Source organism: Chaetodon trifascialis, chromosome 7 (genome assembly GCF_039877785.1).
Source record: "Chaetodon trifascialis isolate fChaTrf1 chromosome 7, fChaTrf1.hap1, whole genome shotgun sequence".
NCBI lineage: Eukaryota > Metazoa > Chordata > Actinopteri > Chaetodontiformes > Chaetodontidae > Chaetodon > Chaetodon trifascialis.
Genome location: NC_092062.1, coordinates 28618547 through 28644061, shown reverse-complemented (window position 1 = coordinate 28644061; position 25515 = coordinate 28618547). Strand labels below are relative to the sequence as shown.

At 43.9% G+C, this 25515-nt stretch overlaps 3 protein-coding genes across 3 annotated transcripts; 2 read left to right on the top strand and 1 right to left on the bottom strand.

Moving 5' to 3' along the window:
- Positions 1-1303: 1303 nt before the first annotated feature.
- On the bottom strand, positions 1304-7198 carry hormad1 (HORMA domain containing 1). Its single transcript, XM_070966908.1, has 15 exons — positions 7146-7198; positions 6736-6880; positions 6562-6625; positions 5814-5850; positions 5645-5665; positions 5496-5522; positions 5314-5381; positions 4628-4776; positions 3740-3897; positions 3436-3504; positions 3027-3087; positions 2582-2634; positions 2028-2111; positions 1699-1722; positions 1304-1399 (listed from the first exon to the last, which is right to left on the bottom strand). The coding sequence occupies exons 1-15, from the start codon at positions 7182-7184 to the stop codon at positions 1304-1306; spliced, it is 1095 nt and encodes a 364-aa protein (XP_070823009.1). The 5' UTR covers positions 7185-7198.
- A 768-nt stretch (positions 7199-7966) lies between these two features.
- On the top strand, positions 7967-16392 carry ensab (endosulfine alpha b). Its single transcript, XM_070966363.1, has 3 exons — positions 7967-8157; positions 10890-11012; positions 12640-16392. Exons 1-3 carry the CDS (start codon positions 8101-8103, stop codon positions 12808-12810), a joined length of 351 nt encoding a protein of 116 aa, XP_070822464.1. The 5' UTR covers positions 7967-8100; the 3' UTR covers positions 12811-16392.
- Positions 16393-17352: 960 nt separating this feature from the next.
- On the top strand, positions 17353-19647 carry mcl1b (MCL1 apoptosis regulator, BCL2 family member b). Its single transcript, XM_070965580.1, has 3 exons — positions 17353-18041; positions 18336-18589; positions 18758-19647. The coding sequence occupies exons 1-3, from the start codon at positions 17549-17551 to the stop codon at positions 18872-18874; spliced, it is 864 nt and encodes a 287-aa protein (XP_070821681.1). The 5' UTR covers positions 17353-17548; the 3' UTR covers positions 18875-19647.
- The last annotated feature ends 5868 nt before the right edge of the window (positions 19648-25515 follow it).

The window sequence follows — 25515 nt, the reverse complement described above, 5'->3', positions numbered from 1 at the left end:
GTACCGTCCACCACGGACTTCCCCGTCCACTCTGCTTTACGCTGCCGTTATCAGAAACTCACAAAAACACACAGACAATGGAATAAATGCGGTGGCCGAGACAATGCCCCTGTTCGGAAGTGAGGGCTGATTTGATGGAGTCCCTCTCTCTCTGCCCCCTCTGGCCTGCTGCAGACACAGAGGGGTGGGGGCTGCTTGGATATGCATCACAAAGGCTTCCTGCAGTATTGATCCGCAGTGGGTTAAGGCAGTCTATCAGCAAATGTCCCTCTCTCTGGGAAAAACAATAGGAGATTAAAAACACACAGCTTGCCGGGCGGGAGGCTGCTGATGGGCCCTTATCTGGGCCCAAAGGTCACTGTGTACAGATATAATCCACTTTCACTTAACAGCTTCATTTAAGGCACCTCACATGCAAATTGTGGCATTTCAGGGTCTATTCAAAGATGGAGGTTTGTTTTTCAGGATGGTGGCCGAGCTGAATTGTCTTTTCCCGCTGCAGAGTGGGAGGTTTTTCTGACAGGAAGCAGAAAGTGTGAAATCTTTCAACTGCAGAAGATGACAAACCAAGAAGATGCACGTGCGTCTGACAGTGTTCATGCTGATGGAAGCAGCTGCTACCACGAGGCCTTATCAGTCACTTTATTCCAGATCACATTTCTTCTTCTATGTCATCCATTAGGTCATCAGTAAAATGATGACCTACTGACTTCACATGTCAATTACTTTTTCGCTTCGTATTTCATATGAAAAGATTCGAATTTTGCAAGCAGCACGGCACAAAGACAACACGACCAAAGCCTGTGCACACATGTACGATCAAAAATAATCCTGATAACAACACGCAAAGTTTAACAAGCGTGTGTCTGCCTGAATAAATCCAAATACAAGAGGAAATAATTTCTTCCTAACTTCTAACTAATTTAACCTGCATGGAGTCGCTCCTTCAAGTACTTAAAAACACATAAAGTATCATAAACTGGACATCAGACGACATTTTTGTACTTTATTCAAGTCTGAAATCTGCTGTGGAAACAAATAACCGAGAATGGCAACAGGAAAACGATCAAAGCCAACCTAAACACTGTATTGATGAATACATTTGTTCACTATTCTACATTCAAACATGTGAACTGTTCACATTTTAAATTTGCATTCAGATAAACTGTGAAGCAAACCAAAGTTATCTCACAAACCCAAAATCGATGCTGAAAGGAGCAGAAGTTCCTTGAAAAGAGCGACTTCAGGTTTTACAAACGTGAGTGAAGATCGTCACAGCTGCTGTTGGCGGTGGAACGAGACGTCAGAAGAGCTCTTTGGGCTCGCTGAACTTGCGTTTCTTCTGCGGCGCCGAGGAGGGCGCCTTCTCCTGGCTGTTGGGGATGTTATACTGACAAACCTGAAAAAAGCAGAAGAAGCACAGAAGTGAGCATGTGACGGACGACATCCCGCTATGAGAAAACAAAGCAATCACGTGGACTCATCCAACAGGATCGCCTTCATCTCAAACCTCCCTCTGAACCTCCTGTACAAAAGCTTTTTATGCAAAAATACAAACGCTGAATGAACACATGCTGCAGATCCACACATGCAGAGTGACAAACGTTCTGTTATTTGCTGTTTTAATAACTTCACATTCAAAGAAACCATTCATATTAAATTAGGAGTTTATGATCAGCATAAGGACGAGTTCCTCACCATTTTGTCCGTCAGAGCTTCCGGCTTGTTGTTGTTGTTTACAGTCATGGTTGTCTCCTGCCCCCCCCCCCCCCCCCCCCCACACACACACACACGCGCTAATGAGCTTCTCTGTGTTTTTAATCTCTTTAATGATTTCCAATAATTCTCCTCTTACGTTTAGGTCAAAATGATGCAAACTCAAAAAGAGCATTATGGGTACACTCAGAGATAAATTCTGCTGACTGGTTAATTATCAGAGCTCATCACAGAGAAAAATGTCTCAGGTCTTCTAGCTGTAACAGTGTACATAGAACAGGTGTCTGCTGGGTTTTGAGTGGTGGACTGACCGTAGTGGACGCGATGATCCGTCCACTTCTGGTCCTCTTCAGGCCACCCTCTGTGTCAGAGGTCCTCTCCAGCAGAGTGTCCATCTGAGAGCGGACAGATGGTCCGTAACGCCGCTGAAAATTGAGTGCGCTCAAAGAGGCCTTTTGCTTTGTGTTTCCACAGAAACGCTCTGCTTTTCTGACCCTTAATGTTCTTTATTTGAACTCTCAAATTTAAAAGAACGCCGTCGCCTTGTGTTGAAAGTCGTACATCGAGAGTTAAACCATAAATGCAGTCCATTTATTGTTGAACACAGTGTCCCCCTTTCTCTCTTTTTAATACTGTCCACTTTCTTCCATGAGACACTTCTACGTGTTGATTAAAAAGAGTTTTTCTTTTATGTTTTAATTCGTCATCACCAGTTTTCTCTCGACAGTCAAACAGTGAATCAAGCTAACAGGATTAGTGTATTTTCCTGTATAGACTTTGCCTTCTGCAGTAGAACCTTAAACGTATTTCCTGTGTTTTCTGTGCCCGGATGTGCTGAGGTCAGTGGAGTTGGTGTCATACCTACCTCTGAGGCGTCCTCACGACTGCTGATCTTCTCGCGACAGCTCGTCTGGACCTCTGGAGTTCATACAGACAACAGATGATGATGTTCACATAGCCTCGCCTACGTCTCAATTATTCTTTGTGGATAATGAGGATCTGAACAGAATGTTTTTGAAGAAAACTGCCGTGTTACAACAACATTCAAAGACTTTAAGGATTACCTTCTGCTAGCAGACCTTATGGCACAGTCAGGGTTACACCCTTTGACATGTTCAGGTTACTAAGTCTACCAGCTTACAGCGATGTTTAACATGCTTAAGAAAGAAAAATGTTGAAATGTTTTCACCCCCTGAACACCTGCAGTAACTTCCTGCACTCTGGAGACATTCTGAAGGCAAACAGGGCTAAAGTGAACCCTGGTGACGTTATTGTGTACACAGTTGAATTGAAACAGCAGGAGGATTTACCAGTGTTGTCCAAGTGTGTGTTCTCATCGTCAGGCTTCTCCCCGTCTTCAATCACACGACTCTGCAGATTAAAACATGTGATCTGAACACCTGGTCGCACAGTGTCAACACACTGAGCTCAGCTGCTTCAGACAGCACACACTGACCTGTGGTCTCACCTGCATGTGCAATATTTAGACATTTCCCAATGCAGACGTCAATAATGAAGCTGTTCGACACTCTGTGTTTTCGTGAGCAAGATAGTAGTTATTGGATGCAACTCCAGTTCTATGAGTGTTTGCATAGCCCTCTACCTGCGTGTTATTGCAGCCACAGCAAAGCATATTATTTTTGTTGGGTTCCCAAATCGACCTGCATCATTGTTTCTTCATATCTGATCGCTTTGTGTCCGAGTTGTTTGCGTGCTGACCTGCGACAGGACGCCCTCCTCCTGTATGTTCAGAAGCCACTTCTCCGTCACATGAACATTCTCCTCCACCTGCAGACATTTTCAAACAAGCACAGCTGTCAATCAGACAGCAGAGACGAGACGTGCTGACTGCAGTGACCCTCACTGACAGGGACACAAAGGCCAACAAGCTGACAGTAAATGCATTTATTTAACAAGCTCTAACATATTTAATAGAGCACCTATAAAAGGTTTTACTGCTGTGACTTCAGGTGAGGTTTAACGTTCAGTGTCTGTCCCACTGTCTCACTGTCCTCTCATTCACCTGCTCCAGTCTCTGCCTCTCTGTGGTCATGTCCATCTTCAGAGTGTGGAAGGGAGTGACCACCTCGCCCATGGTCAGTTTGACCGGCTCCTTCTCAAACTCCACCGTGTCGCCGTCAGCCTCCTTGAAGCCTGGAGGCTGGTAGCTCTGAGGAGTGACTGGGAAACAGACAGACAAACGACAGCACGTCTGTAAATTCTGGCTGACGAATCTCAAACCTGGACACATACTTTCTCATCCTGCCGAACTTCGGTCTGATTTCATGAACGAATAAAAGAACGAAGCAAGTCTGTATGTCCTCGTGGTCTGGCCTGCTGAGTGTAAACTCAAAACCTTAATGTTTTAACATGACATGCTCAGAAATATTTGTGACCATAGTTTAAAAACACAAATGCAGGAAACAGTGTGCATGCAGGGTCTCCACAGCCAAACGCTTTAAATCCTCTAAACAACGACCAGCAACCGTGCATCCACACGAAGCCTTGTGAATCTCAGCAAAATCACTGAGTGGAACTTTGTGATAAACAAGGGACGAGAGCAGGCTGACGATGATCAGCGAGTAAAACCTGCAAAATGTAAAAACTGTGAATGCGTTATGACAACTAAAGAAAAACCTGTTCTTTTCCAGTTTAGCCTGTAAATATCTCTCCTGCCTCTCTGAAACTTGTTTCCCCACAAACTGCCCTTCAGCAAGATGCTGAACCTTTAGTTACACACTTAAAAATGGAGCAACAGCTAAATGTCTGAAATGTGACACAAATGCTTAGAAGCTTTGAGCGAAGCCGCGGCACACGTTATTTCGTCCATTTAAAATCTTTGCTGAATTTACGCAGCATTTGTAAAACATTAGACTTATGGCGGGCTCGTGTGTTTTGGTGTGCGTGTTACCTTCGTCATAGTAAGCCAGCTTCATGTTGAGGCACACGCTGTCCGGCAGAGGACCCAGGTTCTGCATCAGAGTGTACAGCTTCCTCACCAACAGGATGCTCGCCTTCTTGGTGTTGCCGCATGACATCGACATCTTGTTGTTGTTGCTGCTGATGAGAAAAGAACAAACCGTCAGCTGCTTAAACGTGACTCTTTGAGACACCTGCCAGGTAACCATTGTGGCGACTGGTAAAACATATTTAGGTTACAATCTCAGGTGAGACGGCCACTGTGGACGGTGGATTAGACAGTGCTGTCACACTTCACAGGTGTTCAGATTGGGCCTGTTTATGACTGGAGAAATGAAACTAAATTAAAAAACATCTGAGGTTTAAAGGGTTTCTGATGTAGTTTCAGTAAAGGTTTCGATCAAAGGTTAAAGATTAATCAGGCTGATATCTGGCGTTCAGAGATAACCGACATCAGCTGATGTGTGAGCTCAGGAGGCTGATGACATAAAAAATGTCTGCAGACAAGGAGTTAAAGGCATTAAAGGTGTTAATTAATGCACTAACTGAGTCACAATTAGATAGAAAATCAAGTTACTTCCTGGTACGTGAGTAGAAACCCAACAACTCAGCGACCGTTTCCTCAATTGATATGAAGTTTGTAAATTTATCATGATTGTCAAATTTAAAAAATCCTACCTCTCAAAGTCCATCAGCGCTCCTTTTACAGTGTACTGGATCCTGAACTGGTAAAACTCAGTCACTTTCTGTAAGACAAGGCAGGTGTTGTGTGTGAGATGATCATATCAAAGCTGGTTATCCGGACAGCAGCTTAGCTTCGTTCAAAATCAACGATGCCAAGATGACAATCTGCACGTTACCTGGGGGTTCTCTGGGTCAGTGTAGATCTAAAACAGGGCCAGATGGACAAAACATCAGCACCATGAATATTTGCTTCATAGAAAAGACTAAATGCTGCACAACATCCGCTCAAAACACACGAGAAGTCAAAGATGAACAGAATACTCACAGACATAAGAACTGCCCTCAGCTGGCGGGGAAAACACATTTGCGAATATAAGACACTAAAATGTGAATAAGGACTGACTTTGCTAGTTAATGTTAATTTATGTTGTATAATTCATAATGACTCATATAACAAATCTTCTGACCGATGCAAAAGCTTCAATATGACTTACATACTTCTTCTGGATGGCGTCAAAGCAGCCCTGCAACCTGGAAGAGGTTAAAAGCACAGATTAACAAGGTCATAACGGTAACTACTCTGGTATTTGGGCGTGAATGTATTTAATGTGGTTTGATACGATATGACATGAGATGAGATGATAGATGATATACTGCAGACTGTGGCTGGAGCTATAAAACTCAAACATCTTCACCTAACAAAGTCTTTTGGATGGTGGAAACTGCATTTTAAAATGACAGCTTTTAGGCAACATTTCAAGGCAACAGTATAAAAAGAAGTCATTTGTATTTTCTTGAGTTTCACTCTTAACTGAAGAAACAAACATCTTTTAGTGTTTTTCAGAATGTGTTACTTGACATTGTACTTGGCAGGTGCTCATAAAAGTGCTGCCATCATAGTAAAACATGAATACACAAGGCGTGTTTTATTAGTTATCTTGTATTTCTTTACTCTTTAAGCTGACTGAAATTAACAATGAATATTTCCTAATGGTTGGTCATCGAGAAAGTCTCACTGTGCATGAATATTTTCTGAAATCACCTCATTAACATACTATTGTACTTGTAAGCAATGTTTTTGGTCAAGATTTGATCAGAAATATTGTGATATTAAATTCTATCAATATCACCCACCCTAGCATTTGTGTTATTACTTATCCAAACTTCATGTAAAAAAAAAAAAAAGGCAACACACCATCAAAGTGCTGACACTGATCAAAGAGTCAAGATTTTAATATTTACCACTGAACGATCTGACTTGCACCGGGACAGCTGCGCTCTTCTCGAAGGATCATCACTTTCTGATCTGTCAGAAGAAAAAAACAAGGTAAGAATCTTCTTTTTAATTATTTCCAAATAGTAAATGGACCTTGATCACCACTGTGAGATCAAACGAGTTTTCACGTGTAAGCTAACCTTCAACATATTTGCTCCCGTAGGCTTTCTCAGGGAAAAGCCCGCGGAGGTACGTGATGCCAGACACCGCGATGGCCAGAAGCTTCTTCATAACGACCAGGGACTGCTGCTCTGAGAGGACCTGATTCGGCAGCAGCTGAGTGTCCTACATGAGTGAAACAGATGAGGCAGACTGAGCTCTGATGCGAAAGGAAGCACAAAATGGAAATACCAAAGTTTACACGCACCTCAAAACGATAGCACATAAGTAAATGAACTTAATCTAATCACAATAACTAATGCTGCGGTTACAAATAGGAAAAAACTGGACAGCACAGATAAAATGAAACTGTATTAACTGTGTGCTTGTACTGAAGCTAACCACTTATAACTGCCACATTAGCTTGCTAATCAATCAAGAGCAAATTTACCTGTGAAGTCCTCACTTGTTGTAACACTGCACATGCCATCGCATTGATGAGGTCACAAAATAAAGCTGCAAAGAACAGAAAGAAATGATGTTAAGTAATTTACAAGACCGCTTTAGCACCATTATATTACAACTAGCAGGCAGTTAGTTAGCTGACATTAATCACCCTGTTACACCTGCTAGCTAAAACCGCTTCTGCCACACTAAGACCGAGCTGTTTCTTCCTATTGTTCCTAATCTAGCCTGTTGATAATGAGTCTGTACTTACACGATACTACTTAAATAATATTTTACCGAAACGACGATATCGTACAAGTTCTTTTTAGCTATGGAAGCAAGCTACGTGTTAGCTAACGTAACTCAACTCTTCCCGCTAATTGTTGGATCGACTGGCAACAACACGCTCAACAAGTTAGCCAATCACGGAGCAGGGAGAATCTTCTGGGAGCAACTAACTGCTAAGGAAAAACAAATCATGATAAAGATAGCGGCCGATCATGTTGTTAAACTAGTTTTGGTGTATTCATACGTTAATATAACACAGAGTGTACCACATTGAAAGCCAACGTGTTGCATCAAATATGTCTTTTGTGCTGTTCAGGTGCTTTGTGTTGATGCAGTGCGGCCCCCGCATCGCCCCCAGTCTCCATTTTGTAAAATCATTGGAAGACGGGCTGTCAATCACAGAGAGCAGCGCTGTTAATATCATCCCATTGGCTGTTTGTGGACCATTAATGCTCGTCTATTGGTTACTGTATATGCCAGTCACAGCGAGGGACGCCCCCTCCTCCCCCGTTGATGATGTCACATCTCGTTACGCCATTTTTGTTGGGGAGCAGTCGTGTCCAGAAAAGGAGGATTAGATTCAGTACAGGTACATCAAACGATACTCCGTAAAATCATCTCTTTGAATCGTCTGGCGAACGTGACACTCGCTTGTCTATCACACGCACGCAATGTCGTCAGAAAACCTGGACTCGGACACTCAGGTGGACTACGAGGACGAAAAACAGGTGGGTTTCTGACTGCTGTCTTGATGTTGTTGGCTAACCACGGAGCATGCTAGCTAGAAGTGGCTAACACCAGCTAGCACAAGTGAAATGTGTATGCTCAGCGCTGCACCAAGGCAGGGGAGGACTCGTGGAAGACACGGACGGCTATGATAAGCTCTTCGGTACGCTGAAATGTGTCTTATCGTGGCTGTCCCACATTACGGAGCACCTTGCCAGTGTGTCACTTTGTTTTGTCCCTTGCGTTGTGTCATTGGCTGCTGAGTCCACAGCAGCTCGGGCCTCATTGGTCTGTCCTGGAGGGTCTCAAAGCGTGCAGTGGAGGACTGACAGTCCCCCAGTAAAGACATAACTTGTCGATCTCACTCATAAGACTCTGAGGCTGTGAAAACACGTTCATTAAGAAAACAAACAGCTGATATTCCCGATTCTCCCCATAGTGACAACAGCTGCAGTGTGACAGTGCTTCCGCATTTCCACACAGTGCTTCAACAACAACAGCAGCACGTCGTTGAACACTTGGATCAATGCTTTATCTAACATGCTGACATCAGTGTGGGTCAGAATATGCACCCAGCGTGGTTTGTTTTTCTCAGTCCAGAAGGGCCGCAGTTTGTTGGTCTGTTGATGTTTGATAAGGTATAACACGTCTTATCTATATATGTCCACAAACACGTCATGAGGTTTGCTTGCCATCACACTGGCATGTACAGGGATCCAAAGGCAAACTGGAGCCATTGTTGTACTTCAGGAAGAACTCAAGGAGAAGTCTGACTTTGCATTTGGTTTGTTTTGACGGTACAGCATTTAAATTGTTAATGTTTAAAACATCCACAATGCAATATATTGATAACTGATTAAGTAAGGCCTTACATGCACCTGATTAGCTACACAGCAGGTAAGAAGTCTCAAATTAACCCTGTTTGACAGACCCAAATCATAGCTCTGCTTTAACCCACATGTCTTTATTTTTGTGTCAATAACACAATGTTTGTAAAGATACCAAACCTATAATGAAGATTTGTCTATAATGCGATGCATTCGACACCTAAAGTAAAATCAGTTTGATTTAACGGTCCTATTGAATAATCTTTCACCCGTTAAAGTGCGATACGGCGTCCACGCGGCACCGGAACGAGCAGCACAGTAAATCTATCAGGTCAAACAGTGTGGAAGAAATGTTTGGTCGAACTTTGAAGCTGCCTGAGGGGATTTCAGTTTCTGCACATCACAGTTTAACTCTGATCTGGAGGGTGCACAAAGAGCGTGTTGTTGGATCCTGCAGTTTCTCTGCATTGGTGCTGAATATAGTAGCTCATAAATTTCTCGTCATGGACCCAAGTGAATCAGCACCCTTGGTGCCACACGTCCCCCCTCCTCCTGAGGGAATCTGTTCATCGGCTTCTGTGTCCTGAGTCACATTTTATCCCTGCCCCAGCGAGCTTTGCAGGCTGAGTGCCTGATCTTGTCTGCATAGTGGAAGTAGGTCTGCAGCAGGTATATGTGCACGGAGTGCATAAATGGCCTTTTTGAGTTTGTCCCCTTTAGGCCTACGTGCACTTCACACGCACTGTTTTCCAAGTCTGGTTTCAACGTGCAGCCAAAACACTTGATTCACGCTTTGTACACAAACAAGGTGTGCCCTTGTGACCTAATTACTTGCCTCGTCTGCTTGAGAGGGAGTTGAAAGACGGGTAGTTGACCAGTTTGGCCAGTGTTAGTCAGAGGCAGCAGCACAAATGTTGCATTGTCTAAACAAATTGCCACCTCAAGCTTCTTTAACCCCACTGTGTCCTAAGAGTCAGGAAGTGTTGTGTCAAGTTATTGTGTCTTGACCTCAATTCCCAGAATAAAAAAAAAACCCATACAACCAATAATCCACATTAACATAAAACAGGGGATTATAATGTGCAATATAACACTGTTATTTATGGCAGCCAAAGCGTGACCCCCACAAGAAGCAGCAAACTGGGTTTGTTAAGCCCACATTAGCTGAAAATAACAGCATGTCAGGACTTGTGATTTATCGGTTTATCTTATCGTGCTTAAAGGCAAGTTTCAGGATAATTGTAAGCCTAAATTGTGTCTAACGTGGAGTACTTTATTGCTTCATAGTGATACTGTAACTTAAGGCCATTTGCTTAAGAGGGCTTGTATCGGCTTGTAATGGTCAGAGTTCATTCTTCATGGACTAGTTTTGGCTTTAACAGATCCGTGCATGCCGCCGTTTGGTTCCTCTACTCGTGATTCCTAAAGAGAGCGTCAGTTGTTATCAGTGTAAGCTCCCTAAAATGAGTTAGACATCATTTTTAGATCTCTGTTTGCACCACGCTTTGTCCTCTTCTTCAGTTATTTCCTCTCTGGCATGATGGTTATATGAGAGACTGTAATAGAGGAACATTCACGCTGTGACTCACGCTCATCATGAAGTATCTTCAGTTCCCACCACTCATTGTCAGAGTTTCTAGCCTGTTTGCAGCAGAGGCTTTCAGGAGCGCTTCTCGTGTTTTTGAAGGGTGAAATGACCCTGTTTACCAGACTTTACTGCAGGAATTTAGGTGTTTGTGCAGCAGCAACATTTTTTGAATTCTAGGATGACCGTAAATGAGTGCCTGTCACACAAACAGCTGTTACAGCCGAGCCTAAACCTTCCTGAAGCTGTATCAGCCGACCCATCGAAGAGGCCCTGTTTTGTGCAAAGGAGGACTGTTTATGTGCTGTTCTTGTCTCTGCAGGACTCCCAGGAGAAGAATGCAAACCCGGTGAAAGCAGAGGAGGCCAAACTGAAGGCCAAATACCCCGGCCTGGGCCAGAAGCCCGGCGGCTCAGACTTCCTGATGAAGAGACTACAGAAAGGGGTATGTGGCCGGGGTTTGTGCGTAACATGGTTGGAAATGAGGAGAGGAGACATGACGTGACGATGATCATACATGACGTGCTGCGTTTAGTGTGAATCCTAAATGAAGCTGAAGTGTTTCAGCCATCTGGAGCTGCAGGTTTTTGTACTGTGATCAAGCCCCGACACCTCACTGACAAACCGCCTGTGAGCAGCGGCGGCTTTGACGTACTTAGCGTTCATTTTCTCATTTTCTGTAAGTTATTTTGTATTTTCTTAATTGTGACAATAACTAACCTCATGGAGATGTCATAATGACATGTTTTAGCTTAGCTTAGCGTCACGTGTCCCTCACAACCAAAGGGCGAGGGTGTCTATCTGAAGCTGCCATTTTGTAGTCTGTTCAGCAAGCCCGTGGGGTTCAATCCGTTGAGGCAGAGAGAAAAATAATTCCTCCACCGACTGAACGTCAGCAGACCAGAAAGCAGCGCAGCCACGTTGGTGGCCTGTGAAACACAACAGCCTGTCCAACAGATTCTTTTTATTTGTAATGTGAACAGCAGGGCAGAGCACACGAAGGCATCGTTCTCCCTCCTCTCGCTCTGCGCTCGTCCGTCGCTCTCTCCACCTACTCGTAATGTATATGTTACGGAGAACTTCCACCTCTGGAGATTGTTGAAAGTCATTCTGGGAAATCACTGACTCGGAGTAGGTGTAGCTGAGGCGGGCTGAGAGCGAAGCCGAAAAGTAAACTGCAGCAGTTAATCATGAAATAACTCCCCGAGTGAACATCATCAGAGACTGATGACAGGAAAAGTTAGAGAATCTGAGAGGAGAGTTCTCCTTTTATTTCCGATTTATTTATTTAGTTATTTGGCAAACGAATATGTACAATATAATATTCAGCTTGATCCTTCCATTAAGAAGTTGAGCCCTTTCATCTTTTGGTGTTAGAAGAGTACGTTCATGTATTTTTTTCAGGGCCGTCTTCTTGCAACACTCTCACTGTGATAGTGGCCGCTGTGGACAAATGTAGAAGAAGAAAGCAGGAGAGACCACATGTCACAGTTCTTTAAAACATTTATAGTGGCTGTATGAAGCCGTCTGCTGGCTCCCGTGTTTGTCTCATCTTTATATTAATGATAAAGTTTGTTTATATAGGACTCACAAAAACCAGAGTACATGTTCAGCATGTGTTCAACATAAAAGAAATAAAAGGCTGACGATAAAAATCTGTTTTCAGAAGCGATATGAAGGGAGATACTGATTTCTGCAAGCCTGAGTAAACGTGTTGGTTATCTGATTGGCGGCGTGTTTTGGAAGGAGGCAGAACAGGAAGTGATTGGTTCGCGGTGCCACAGGCCGCAGACCGGCGAGGCTGGCAGGAGAAGCATGTGATGAAGCCTCAGTCAGAGCTCTCACATGAGCTCGAGCTGAACTCCTCAGCTGTCTGTGGATGAGGAAGGTTCCTCCACAGCACCGGTGTGAGCGGGAGGAACCTTTGCAGGGACTCTCAGTGCACACCTGACATTTGACAGACCTTCACATGTGAACTCTGTGTTGTGTGGAATAACAACCACAGCTGGTTTTCTCCTCTGAACTGAACCAGCGAGCGGCTCTGAGCATCTCTAATCTCTTTTGTCACACAGCAAAAGTACTTCGACTCGGGCGACTACAACATGGCCAAGGCCAAGATGAAGAACAAGCAGCTCCCTGTGGCGGGGCCCGACAAGAACCTGGTGACTGGCGACCACATCCCCACGCCGCAGGACCTGCCCCAGAGGAAGTCCTCCTTGGTGACAAGCAAGCTAGCCGGCTAGCCTCCACCATCCCAGAAGCACCTTCACCCCCCTGGGGCTCCCGGCAAATGTCCCTCCTCCTCCTCCTCCTCCTCCTCCTCCTCCTCCTCCTCACCCATGTCCCCAGTATGTCCACTCCCTCCCCTCTCCTTTTTCATCCCCAGGCACCACTGGCTTTAACATGTCGGGCAGAGTTGTATAAGTTAAAACTCCATTTGCTTGTATGTGGGTGGGGCGGGGTGGGAGGTATGGAGGTCTAGGCGGCCCTCGAGGTCGCGGCCTTCTCTGCCTTCCCACCACGCACAGCTCTGCCCCCTCAGCACACTCTGCTCTACCGCCTCCCTTATGTCTTGGTTTTCGGTGTTCCAAGATGCATCACAGTAGGTGTGTGTCATCGGGCAGGGGTTGGATGGGGTGAGTTAATGCACTTTGTAGTCTGTAGTATGCTTTGTTCTTTTTTTGCATCCTAAATGACACCAAAATAATGTGTGTAAGGGAGTTAGGAACCATGATCGCAGCGCGGTGTTTGATTTTTATGTTCCTTACCTATGCTGGTGGCTGGCTTTGGCGGGAGGGGTTAGAGGATGTATGTAAATAATCGCTTGCATACCAAATCTGTGAGGGGCAGCTGCCTAGCTTAGGGGTTCTTTAGCATTCGCTGACACCATGTTGGGAAATGGGGGAAGTGAACGGCGGCATCCTTTCTTCTCATCCTTTGGTCACTTTTCGTCGAACAAACCGGAGATCACCTGCTGCAGCTCAGCCAAACGGGGCTTTGAAAGGCCTTTTTTCCCCCTCTCTCTGCTCATGTTGCTTTAATTCTCGACTCCCTTTGCTCATGTTCTCTCTAAATATGCTGCATGATTGTAACATGTAACAAAGAGAAATTGAACACGTTTTTTAACGGGACGTCTGCTTAGCGGTAGGAGGTATCGAAACAAACACACGAAGCCCTGAAACGTCCACAGTCGCACTTCCTTCCCTCCTTTCCTGTTTGCTGTCCTGACAATCCATGTACACACGCTCCAGTTAGGGGCCCGGGGCAAGAGCCAGCTGAGTATATCCTTGTATTATTTTTAATGGCTGGGAACCCTGCCAATCTCTGAGTTCAGTCTTAGTTTGGTTGTTGTTGAGTTGCATTAAGATGTGTGTTTACTATGAGCCTAAAAGATTTGTGGGGATTGAAGCACCCTGCATAGAGTATATGCTTCTGTAAATAATACTCAAACAAGCATGTAATTCATGATAAGCTTGGCGCTTTGAGGACCAGCCCAGCTAACATGCCTGAGAGAAATGCTAGTGCTAAATCGACTCACTTGGGATTACATCCTGGGATTTCTAGCTTGGAAATTCTGCGCTTTACCAACTGAGCCAAATTTCACACTGCAGCTATCAGGCTCAGAGACGGCGGGGACGCTCGTCTTTTCCAATGTGACTGTTACCACCTAATCGTCCGGCTCTCGTTGTGATGCGATAAGGCGGACGGCAGCCCGAGCTGATTGTGCCCGCGTCGTGCTCGGATCTCGTGGAGGTATGAAAAGAGATGTGAGCACCATCCAGACATCTTCCTTTCTGTCTTCCCTGAAACACAGATCCGGACGGCTAAACGCTAGCATTTCAGTGTCGTGCATGAACTGCTTCATTAGATCCCAGAAGTCCCACTGAAAAGGCAAAAGTAACCACAGTCGCAGCCTTCAGAGTTGGGTCCCACGATGGCGCACGCAATGCAAATCGCTTTCAAACATTTGGGACCGACCAGAGTCATTCTAGCGGCTTGTTCAAGCTTAAAAACAACATGGGCTTCTCATTTTTTGGCAGAGATTGTTTAACACTTTCAGAATCACGGTCAGCCACAGTGGTTCCCTCCACATCTTATTTCACGTTGTGAAACACTAACTTATGTGAAAGGATTGCTACAACTTTCCTTCCCTAAACTCTTAGCTGGAGTATAGCCCAACTTCTACTACCAGCGCCCCGTAGAACGACGCTTTTCTTCCCAAAGCTGACACACTACACAGACTGATCTTTGATCTCAGGGGTGTCAGAGGGTAAACGGCAGGCAACCTGATAACCACAGGTGTCAGCCCAGCTCTGCAGATCGTCACGGCAGGCTTAAAGTGGGACACCGTGTGCCTGCAGGATACGCTCACTCCAACACTTGGCAAAGCAGAGAGAGATTTTCTAACACATGGTGAGGGGGCAAAGTGTGAGCCAGCGCTCTGTGCTCTCGTCCCACCTGTTAACGTGGGGAAAGAGGTGAAAGGTGCGATCAGCAAACCTGCAGACTTCGAATGCTCACACATTGAAGAATCTGAACTGGACGCCGGCGCTCGCTGAGAATCCGCCTCCTTGTATATTACTGCTTCAGGGAACCTTCACAAACGCACACTCCACCATGTAGGCTAGGTCATAGGTCGCATGTACCATCACATTCTCAACCTCACTTGTTTCTCATTGAGACTTTAAAATGTGTCAAATGTGCAGTGGGCGAAAGAGGACTGACCTGTACGTATGTGCTCGTTCTGGTGTCGTATGAATGCACTGCTTTTCTCTGTTCCAGCCATTGTAAATAGACTTCAACAGGAAGGGATTTTTGTGTTGTCTCCCACCTGCTTTTCACTCTTTCATAGCCTGAGCTATTTTCTGATTCAATGGTTCCTCTCTCCTTTCAGTTTAACACTACTTCTGCTCTATCTTAGTGAATTGCAGAGGCTATGTGAATCTGTATCATATGAAAATATGTGTAAATGCTGCTGATTCAGTCAAAGACAAATCGAAGAGAAGATACCCTGTAAAGAACACCTGTCCTCTTGATTCCATCAGTCCGACTCTTCTCCCCAAGTATCTCTCTTTCAGAGTCCTATAGCTCCGGTGGCAAAGTCCACTCAGTTGAGACTGTGGTAAACCTCACTGTAAATTCCCCCACTAAATTTTAATGGTGCATTGTTGGAGTTGATCCAGCTTTTGGTTGACCAGAGCTTAAAACGAAAGTCTGGAACGCTTCGTGCTACTCTGACTGGCACGAACTGACCATTTAGGATCAGCCTGCAGTTTCCAGCTGTGAGAAATAAATATTGCTAAAAGAGAACGGGTGAATAAGCTACAACACGTTCTATGAAACAGTGGTGGACGGGAGTTCTTGAATGCTACTTGATGTTTGGCCTTGCGCGGAGCAGTTCATCGAGAGGAAAGAGCGGGGTGTGTTTCAAACCAACACACAGGGTGTCTCTCGCTCAGCTATGATAAACACGTGCCAGAATGTATAAAGAGATGACAGGCTGTGTGCTCTGAAGTACTTTTGTGCTGCTTTTACCTTATCCGTTTTCTTGTTTTGCAAGTAAATGTTTCTTCTTTTTTTTTTTTTTCCTTGTGTTTTCTTATTATTAGTATATTTCATCCTGGCCCAAGGTAACTGCAGGGAAATCAGAGGCACCCTTGCTTCCAAGAAAAAAATAAGGGTTTACATGATAAAGAGGATGACTGGAGAACACAGGAATGATTTTAAGACTTCAGAAAGTACAGGAGTACTTGGAATGTTTCAATTGTGTGGGAGTAGATGAGGATTTTTGTCAGTATTTGAAATAAACTTTTACATTAATAAGATTGACGTGTTTGTAATTGATTTCACGTTTCTGCTCTTGTTACTGTGATGTACCGACAACATGCTGAGACACAAGAGAAAAGGTTTGAATGTAAATACATGAGCCTTGTGGGTAAACAGTGGGTGTGCCGATCTGCAGCACAACCCCTCCCTGACCACTAGGGGGAGGCACAGTCATTACTTTCTAACAGGTGGCGGGCTGTGGAGGACAGAATGTTCTGGCTTTTCCCACACGTTTATGGAAAGGAAAAAAAGGAACATTTTATTTATGCAGGGAGGAACCGCAGGTTAAAATAGATAGATAGGTACTTTATTCGTTCCCAAGGGAAATTCACACAAAATGTTTCACAGGCTGTGATGACAAAACCCTGCTGTGCTTCAGCTTGAGGAAATTTGTCAATACATCCTTCATTTGATAACATAAAGGTTATATGAGCTTATGTGCAGGGCAGGGTGGCTGTAAATGTCAGTGATCACTCATATGGCCTGGTTGTGTAATTTACTGCAGTAAAAAAAAAATGGCAGTCTACAGCCATGGAATTTCTATTTCTGATTGTAATTACAAAAAGGCAAAAATAAATGAATAGAATAATACTATAAATTTAACATCAGAAACGGCCATATCATTGTTGTTATTATAAATATTGTATGTTACTGTCATTTTCCTTGATGTCGTGATCATTATGATAAATATTCGGAGTGTTTCCGATAATGCTTCCTCAGCCCGCATAGCTTCATTATTGATGTCATGGAAAAATACAAAAATTACACGCGGATCAATCACACTGATCGATACTCCAGCTTTATATTTTCAGCTTCAGAATCATCGCGACTCTTCATTTTTCTTTTTATTCACTAGTTTCTTCACTTTAAAAACTAACTTAGCCTTATAAACAATAAAACAGTTTGAAAGGACGTTTGTTTAGGGAAGTGGGTTACGTCGTGGTGACGCAGGACGTTTACGTACGTACACACGTCATCACAGCCACAAAACAGTTTTTCAGCGCTTCACTTCCGTTCATTCCGACCTAGCAATGGGGACTGAGTAAACCGTAAGGACAAGGCTAGCGTTTAGTTTCTTATAGGCTAGCAGCCGTCATCTTTTTTTCCTACTTTTTACGTAATCAAAGAGGAGCAAATTTCACGCTAATAATCCAAATGAATATCATTCCGACGAAGCGGCCAGCGTTGGACGTTACCACCGGAGTCATGAGCTTTCTGCTTCAACAAAATGGAGGCATGGATGGATCCATGCACTACGGCTCTGGAGATTCGTCCCGGCAAATAACTGTGGGTGCTTCTCTAGACTCTCACAACGGGAATGTCGGGTCCAGCGATACACCGAAACGACCCAAGGTCCTGGGAGTGAGCGCAACAAAGGGCTATACATCGAAAAACCTTCGGGACAACAGCAGCGACATGGACGAAGGCTCGCTGCCGTGTACCCCGGAGCTGCAGTCGGACAGCGAAATCGACCTCTCCAGTTGTCCGGGCTATGAAGTGTTGGAGAACGACACGAGGCAACTCATGAGACGTTTCTTCAGAGACTTTACCGGACTTTCAAAATCTCGGTGGAATGAAAGCAAAGCACTATCGACAATGAAAAGGGTTGTGGATGGCGTTTTGGAGAAACACAGATACGCATACAACGGTAGGTAACCAGGACTTTATACAAAGACAGCTGCTTCATGGCCGCTAGCAGCTCCGGCTAAAGGCTGCTGTCTGCTCCGCTCAAACCAAACCACGTCCCGAGCTGCTGTTTTGACCACCAGCAGCTCTTTTCTTAATAAAACAGACGAGGAAACAATTCTTACATTATATTCAAATCAGCAGTTAGCCACTTTTAGCTCGTTTCAACGGAAGTAAGTCGTAAAATGAGCTAATGTGAATGGAATGTGACCTGAAATGTTCAGGGTAGATTTATGACCCCTCGTTTTTTTTACAGGTATGATCAACAAACTGTCTCTGGATGACAGGCGGACTGATGATGTGAGTTTTGTCAGCGATGTAGCCAGAAGCCTCTTTGCCGACGGAAGCACCAACTGGGGTCGCATCGCCAGCCTGGTGGCCTTCGGGGCCGTGGTGGCTCAGCACCTGAAGGAGAAAGGCAGGGAGAACTGTGTGGAGCAGGTTGGGCAGGAAATCTCCTCGTACCTGCTGGCTGACCAGCGGGAGTGGCTGATGAAAAACAACTCCTGGGTGAGTTACGACTCATGGCCGAATGACAGGATGCAGAAAAAAATGCGCTGATTGCATAACCTCCGTCATTGTGCAATGAAGCCTACGTGTCCAGTGGACACACGCCTTTGACCGTGTGTGTCACCCTCAGAGCTCAGTCTAATCTGCTTTTTGATTGTGCCTTTACAGGATGGCTTTGTTGAGTTCTTTCGAGTAGCAGACCCAGAGTCCACTGTGAGGAACACGCTCATGGCCTTTGCTGGATTCGCTGGTATCGGGGCGACACTGGCATTGTTGATAAGGTGAATGTATTGGACTCCCAGAGACTTGTTGACATGACACAAAGGACGCTGAAGCATTACTGCTGAACTGAGAGCACATCAGTGGTTCCGGTCTTCTTTTTCCTGGGCCCTCATCCACCCCCAACTGCAAAATAAGTCAAATTTTTGCTGTTGACACACAAGGACAGACTTTACAAACAGCATTCAACCGTCACACAATTAGGGTTATTTAATTTACAAAGAAATTTATTTTTCTAATAAATGTAAAATGTACATCTATGCAAATTAAAGTGGTTATGGGGAATCAGTTGAACGGATATTAGCTTGATGGTAATGTGTTTGTGCATCATTATATGACAGTTCCCTGGCGGTTGTAGTGTTTATAAGCAGGCCGCAGGTCAAAGCAGGAAGGGAAGGCTGCATTTTTCCTTGTCATGCAGTCATGATGCCCATTTCCATAGAGCCCATTCACAACCCCTGGAACTTTTGTATGAACACCTCAACCATGTGGGAGGAGGAGGGGGTGGATTTGCATGAGTGTAGCTCAACTTCCTTGCTATGAAAATGTTGGATCCACTCTTGGAGACTACAGAAACCACATGCTGGACTTTGGGCTGTGCAGCAGCCTGGAAAGATTGAGTCTGTTGGAAGAAGGACTCAGATTGTGCAGACCGAGATGATTGACCCAAGCTGACTGTTGTTGGAGTATGATAATGGTCCTCAGTGTGAGAAAGCCGTCGATGATTAAAAGTAAGATCCAGTTGTAAGCTTTGAAATAATAAAAGAAAGAAGAAATATGATTCACGTTGTTTGACCTTTTGATATGGTCTCTGTTTAGGGAATTTTACAAAAGCAGAAGACAGAGGTCACATCTGCACCCACCCAGGTTCTCCTGTGCTGATATGAATCAGCCTCGCTCTAAACCAGGCTTACTGCGTCCGTACTTGTTAACCTCTTGGTGTTTATTCACACCACAACCCAAGACACCAATGACTGCTGTTTCCTAGAAATTCGATGAGGCTGTGGCAGCACCTCCATCGCCCTGAGCACTCAGCTGCATCCGCAGTTTAGCGAGTCGCAGTGGCAGCGTGCTATCTGCAGAGAACTGGTGCACAACAGCCGAATGCACCAGCCCCGACGAGATGTGAAACTGGGGTAAAAAACAGTTCACAACATCCTCAAAATTGCATAACACTGTCTACTTCCTGAGTTGGAAGGCAGTTTTAGCTACCCAGAGACTGGTGACTTAATTAAATGACATCTGTTTACTAATGAAATGTACTCAAATATATTTGATTGGGTACTTAAATGATTACAATGTGTGTATTTTAGGCAGGATGTTGATTAAAAAGATTACACGCCTATTCTGTTTCCCCCACTCACATCTCTGATACAGTTGTAATCAGGAAGGTTTCTAGAGTAAAAAAGAAAGTTTTTGTACTTAATGTCATCTAAACCTTAAATCCCAGTGTAGGCCAGGCGAAGCCTCAAACCGGGGAATCCTTGGTGATGATGTGTGGCTGCGCCCTTGTTTGTTCAGATCCTCCCGTTGTCTCGGGTTACAGGACAAACACAACACTCACTGAGGTCTTAGAGGAAATGGAGTAGAGCCTCTCCATGGTGATGATCCACAGCAGACCTCCCCATGTCCTCTCCTGTGGCTAATGATGTTAGCCACCACCCTGGTTACCCCTGCACAGTTCATTATGTGGAACAGGCTGCTGCACAATGGGGAATTAAAGCTGAGGCAATTTTATAAAGCCGTTTGCACCATACACAAGTGGATTGGGGGGTGCAGAAAACAGACAGCACTTCAGTGTCTTGGGGCTGAATATGTAAAGTGCACTTAGTCTTTGAACAACCTTGATGTTCGTAACCAGCTCATTGGAGCAGTTCATTATTTAAGTGTGTATGCATGCATTATTTTCTCTTCCTAGAGTATTAAAACTGTAATATTTTTACTTCATACATTCATCTGTGTGAAGAAGCGTGTTAATGTTAGCTCATCTATAAATGACCAAGGGCATATCATGATCTGGTATGTCAAGATATGCAAATAACTGAAGGATGATGTGATAATTCAGACACAGAAATTTTACTGTGTCAAAGATAACAAATGAAAATCGGGCAATCAAACATGAACTGAAAAAATCTTCAAAATGTACACAAAGCTTAAAATCTGTCATTTTAGGCCTAAATAATGAACATCAGACTGAAAATGAAACCTGTGGCTGGCTGTTAACACAGCAGACGTTCTCATCGTGGTTATTCCCACTGTGGTTAATTGGTCAGTTATCTTTCACAGAAAAACTGACTTCACAAGGAAGCTGTTAGAAACGTTCTTTCAAGAAAGCGGAGTTCACCACACTCGTTGCTTTCCAGTGTATTGCGTGTTTTTCACATTTCCCAGCTGTGTTTGTTTCCTTTAAAAGTGTAAATTATGTGAAGTTTTTTGAACAAACTTGTCTTGCGAGGCTGTGAAGTGGAAAGCTTGAGGAAACCCTTCAGCAGGTGAACGCATTCCTGCCGTGGGATAGTTTAAGGAGTGGTTCAGAAACTATTGTCTGTGCACATACTTCACATTCAGATACAGACAGGAGTATTGATCATATTCAGCTGAGATCGCAGCCCAACCCATAGGAAACCAGGAAGGACTCAGGCCTGTGCTCAGCTTTTTTAAGCTTCTCAAACTTTAATCCCTCTTGGATTTTAATGAAAATTAGCATGCCCCCGTTTAGAAACTTCAAAGAAAACTTGACGAAATAGTTTCAAAATTAGATAAACATTTCGTCATGTTTCATTGCTCAAAGTTTTTCTTCATACAAGAGCTTCCCACATAAACCAGCCTGCTGCAGGTTTACATGGAGTTTGTAACTTGAGCTCTGAGGAACAGCCTTTTCAGACAGGCCATTGGTCGTGAGCCTCTCCACTTCCTCGTAGCAACAGCCCGCCCCCCGATTTTAAAAAAAGCTGCAGTTTCTGGGAAGTCAGCTGACGCACAAGTTTATCTTTAACAGGAGTACTCAGCTGCAGTTACTCCTTAAGAGCTGCAAATACTCAGAATTATGACTCTGAGATGCGAAGATAGGCCAAGTTTTTGCAGTTTTAAGTGACACTGTGTTCGAGAGAAGTAGAATTTGTTTAGATATAAAGTTGTGTCTTATCAGCAAAAAGAAAGACCCAGAGCAAGTACTTCAAAAGTTTCTAGAGCTGCTTCACTGGCAAAGAATAACAGACTCGCAGTCCTTTGAGCTTCAGAAAGAGTCTGTCATTAAATCTTGGCCAACAGTCATTGCTGTGCTATTTGAATACAGAACTTGTGTGTATACATGTGCAGAGAAGCCTGAGGGTTCCTGCTCACTTCTATCAGCAAACGTGACAGAATAAATGTCTCTCAGGGCATTTCTTGAATAAACATGCAAGTCCTGTTTTTAGCACAGTCTTTTCTGCCTTCTTTGGTGCCAAGCACTCGGCCTTGAGGTGCTTCAGCACTGCTCCTGCAGTCCACACAGTCATGGGTTTGCTTTTTCTGCACCAACTCCCCAGTTCTTATTTTCATACCCAAATTTTTTATTCTGCAATTAGAAACTTCCACTTCCTGTGTGCAGGAAGGCTTTTCCCTGGAAGCTTCGTCAAACAGACGCCACATTGATAAAACTTAATGCAAAAAACGGATATTTGCATATTCAGTCAGTCCGGTTTAAAAAAAAAAAAAAAAACTGCAAAGACTTTGTTCACACACACAAACCTTCCACTCATTCCTACAATTATCTATAAATGGATTACAACATGCGCTTCTTTAATCTATAATGGAGGTAAAGCAGACACTCGTCGGTCTGTGCTGTCATAACAGGTGAACGTGTGTAATCTTATGTACCATTTAACAGTCATGCCTGTTGAAAGATGATAATGTACATCTGAGATTTTATTGAGACTGTGGTGTCCTTAACAAGATTAAGGCTCCAAATAGCACCAAAACTAACTGATTGGTTGCTCATCTGTTACTTAAAGGTTCTTTCAGAAAACCCTTGTAAACAGTGACACCTGTGGCTGTTGGGTGAACTGCAGTTAGCATCCTGTTGCTCACACCTAAGCATCACGCATCCAACATCGACCAAAACAGAGACTTAAACTGGCGTCATGATGCTAACCAGCTCACTGTTTGCAAATCATGCCACGGCGAAGCAGCCAGCCCCACCTTAGCGTAGTTTACAGTTAGTGCTGCTCCTGCCTTGCATCGCTCTTGGTTAGCAGAAAGCAACCGTCAGGTATGCACCTGTGTACCCTTACATCACATTTGTCATGATATGTAAATTAGTATTATGGATTATGTGAAGTAATTTAGCAAGCTAGCCAACTAGCATACCCAGCTAAAACCACAGTATCAGAATATATTTAACACACTGAGCTTCAAGTCTGGACTTTGTGTTGGACTCTGTGTTGTGGTGGGTGCCAGTTAGGTTAGCAGATGCACATTTCTAAACTAACATTAGCTTGTGTTGCACGCTGCTGGCGCTCTAGGAAGAAGAGAGGTCTCTTCCTGCCATGATGCAGCTGCACCAGCAGACATCTCCATAGAAGAGGTCTCAGAATTTGTGAGTTCCTTGTGCTCCTGCACTGTTCATACAAATGGCTGCCATTGCTGCGTATGCATTTTCAAAGGTTGAGATGTGAAATAGTCAGAGGTGATTGGTCAAAGGGCTCTCACTCATCAGCACTTCAGTGGAAAATGAACACAGAGCTCTTTGTGGTGTGTAGATACGTATCACAGATCACATTTAATTCACTGGGTGATGTGTCGTGTTACTGTCTGAGCTTAGTCATCTGTCTTTTGAAACTTTATTCTTTGACTGATGACCATCGTGGGTACTAATAGACATCGTATCTATGCTGACAGTTGTCACCTGCAGGCTTATCGCCTACACTTTCTGGACTCAGAATCTTCACTTGAACTTGTATTCTGTTTCACAAGCGCAGTATTTTGTCATGTCATACATAGGTTGGATCTATCATGGTCCAGTACGCTGATATGTACAAATTACAGGAAAGCAGTGTAGTTGTTGTCCAGAATCGATTAATCGTTTCAGTCATTTCTCAAGCAAAATTGTCATTTGCATGTTCCAGTTTCTTAAATATCAGGATTTGCTGCCTTTCTTTGTCATGTATGAGAGTAAATGAAGAGTCTTTTAGTTTTGGACTGTTGGTTGGACAAAAGAAGCAATTTGAAAACATCACTTTGGGCTCTGAGAAATGAGCTTTTTCCACAATGTTTTGATGTTTTCTAGACTAATTGATCAATCGTGAAAATAGTCGGCAGATTAATTAATGATGAAAATAGCTCCAGCCCTACATCATATTTGTGTTTAGGAGGAAGAATAGGATTACAGATTGCTGTGATGTGATCTTTGGGGGATCAAGTGTCACAATAGCAAGTAAGCTACCAGCTGCAATAAGCTACCAGCTCAGGACAGCACACTCACCAACCTGAGCCAGGTGTAATACCTTAAAGCTGCATGAAAACTAGTTAGCAAAGGAGCTTAGCAGTCAAAATGGTTTGCTAAAAATAACTGACAACTGTTTTCAATAGTTACCTTCCAGTAATCTCTAAACATTTGAACCAATTAGCTAAAAGTAATAGATGGTTAAAAAGTCCAGCTTCTGCAACTTCAAGCAAACTTTACCAAACTAAACCTAAGCATTGATAACTGGTGATGGCTGGGGTTGACGAGGGGGTGGCTGAGCTCATCTGACAGGCGTGGTGATTCCTCTGACAGTAAAGGCTGGAAACCCCTGTTGTAGCGTACATTTTGTGATGCTAGCTTCCAGAACTTCATGCAAAAGCCTCACTGCAGATCCGTCACATACTTGTGTTCATGTATTTCAGAGTTATAACAGAAGACAATGTTTTTGCTGCATCAAGAGGACATTAGCTTTAAGTCTATGGATTCATTTGGGGAACCGAGCTTTCATGAATGTGTTTGAGTATTCTGTCAAATCTCTCCGGCTGCTGTCAGACGAAGCTACGTGTCATTTCTTTGCTCAAGCAGAAGCTGTTGTAACGCCTGTTCTCTCCCAGCACACAGTGTCCTCTACAGCAGGTTATTGACCTCCATTAGGTCACTGCAGGCTTTCCATGTTTTGTTCAACTCAGGAAAGAACAGTTTAGTAACAAGGCCAGCATTCTGTCTGGAGAGGGGGGCAATGTTCCCAGCAAGATTTTAAGATCGTTATAGACGGGAAGGAAGTAGCAGGACATTTAGTCTATGAATAAATACTGTGTCCCAGCAGTGTGTACACAGCGCTCCTAAACTGGCACACGTTCAATTATTTTTTCCTCCCGATGAAGACTTAACATGCCAGTGTTTTCTTCTTCGTTCTTCCTTATTGCAGTTTGCAGTTAGAATGAAAGTGAAAGAGCAAAAGAAAAGCGCTAATGAGTCTTTTCTCACCTCTGGATCTCATTCATAGAGTCAAAAGTGCAAAAGGAAAAAGAACCAATGATCCATCTATTCATTTACAGACCAAAACAGAAAGGCTTTGCCTCAGACTGAAATATGAAAGTGACAGATATACAAGTTTTATTTCTGGGCTCGGAATTATGAAAGTCCAGAAAGTCTCGGGCTGTAATCCTGTTCAAAAGTTCAGCTATGACAATTAATAAATGTG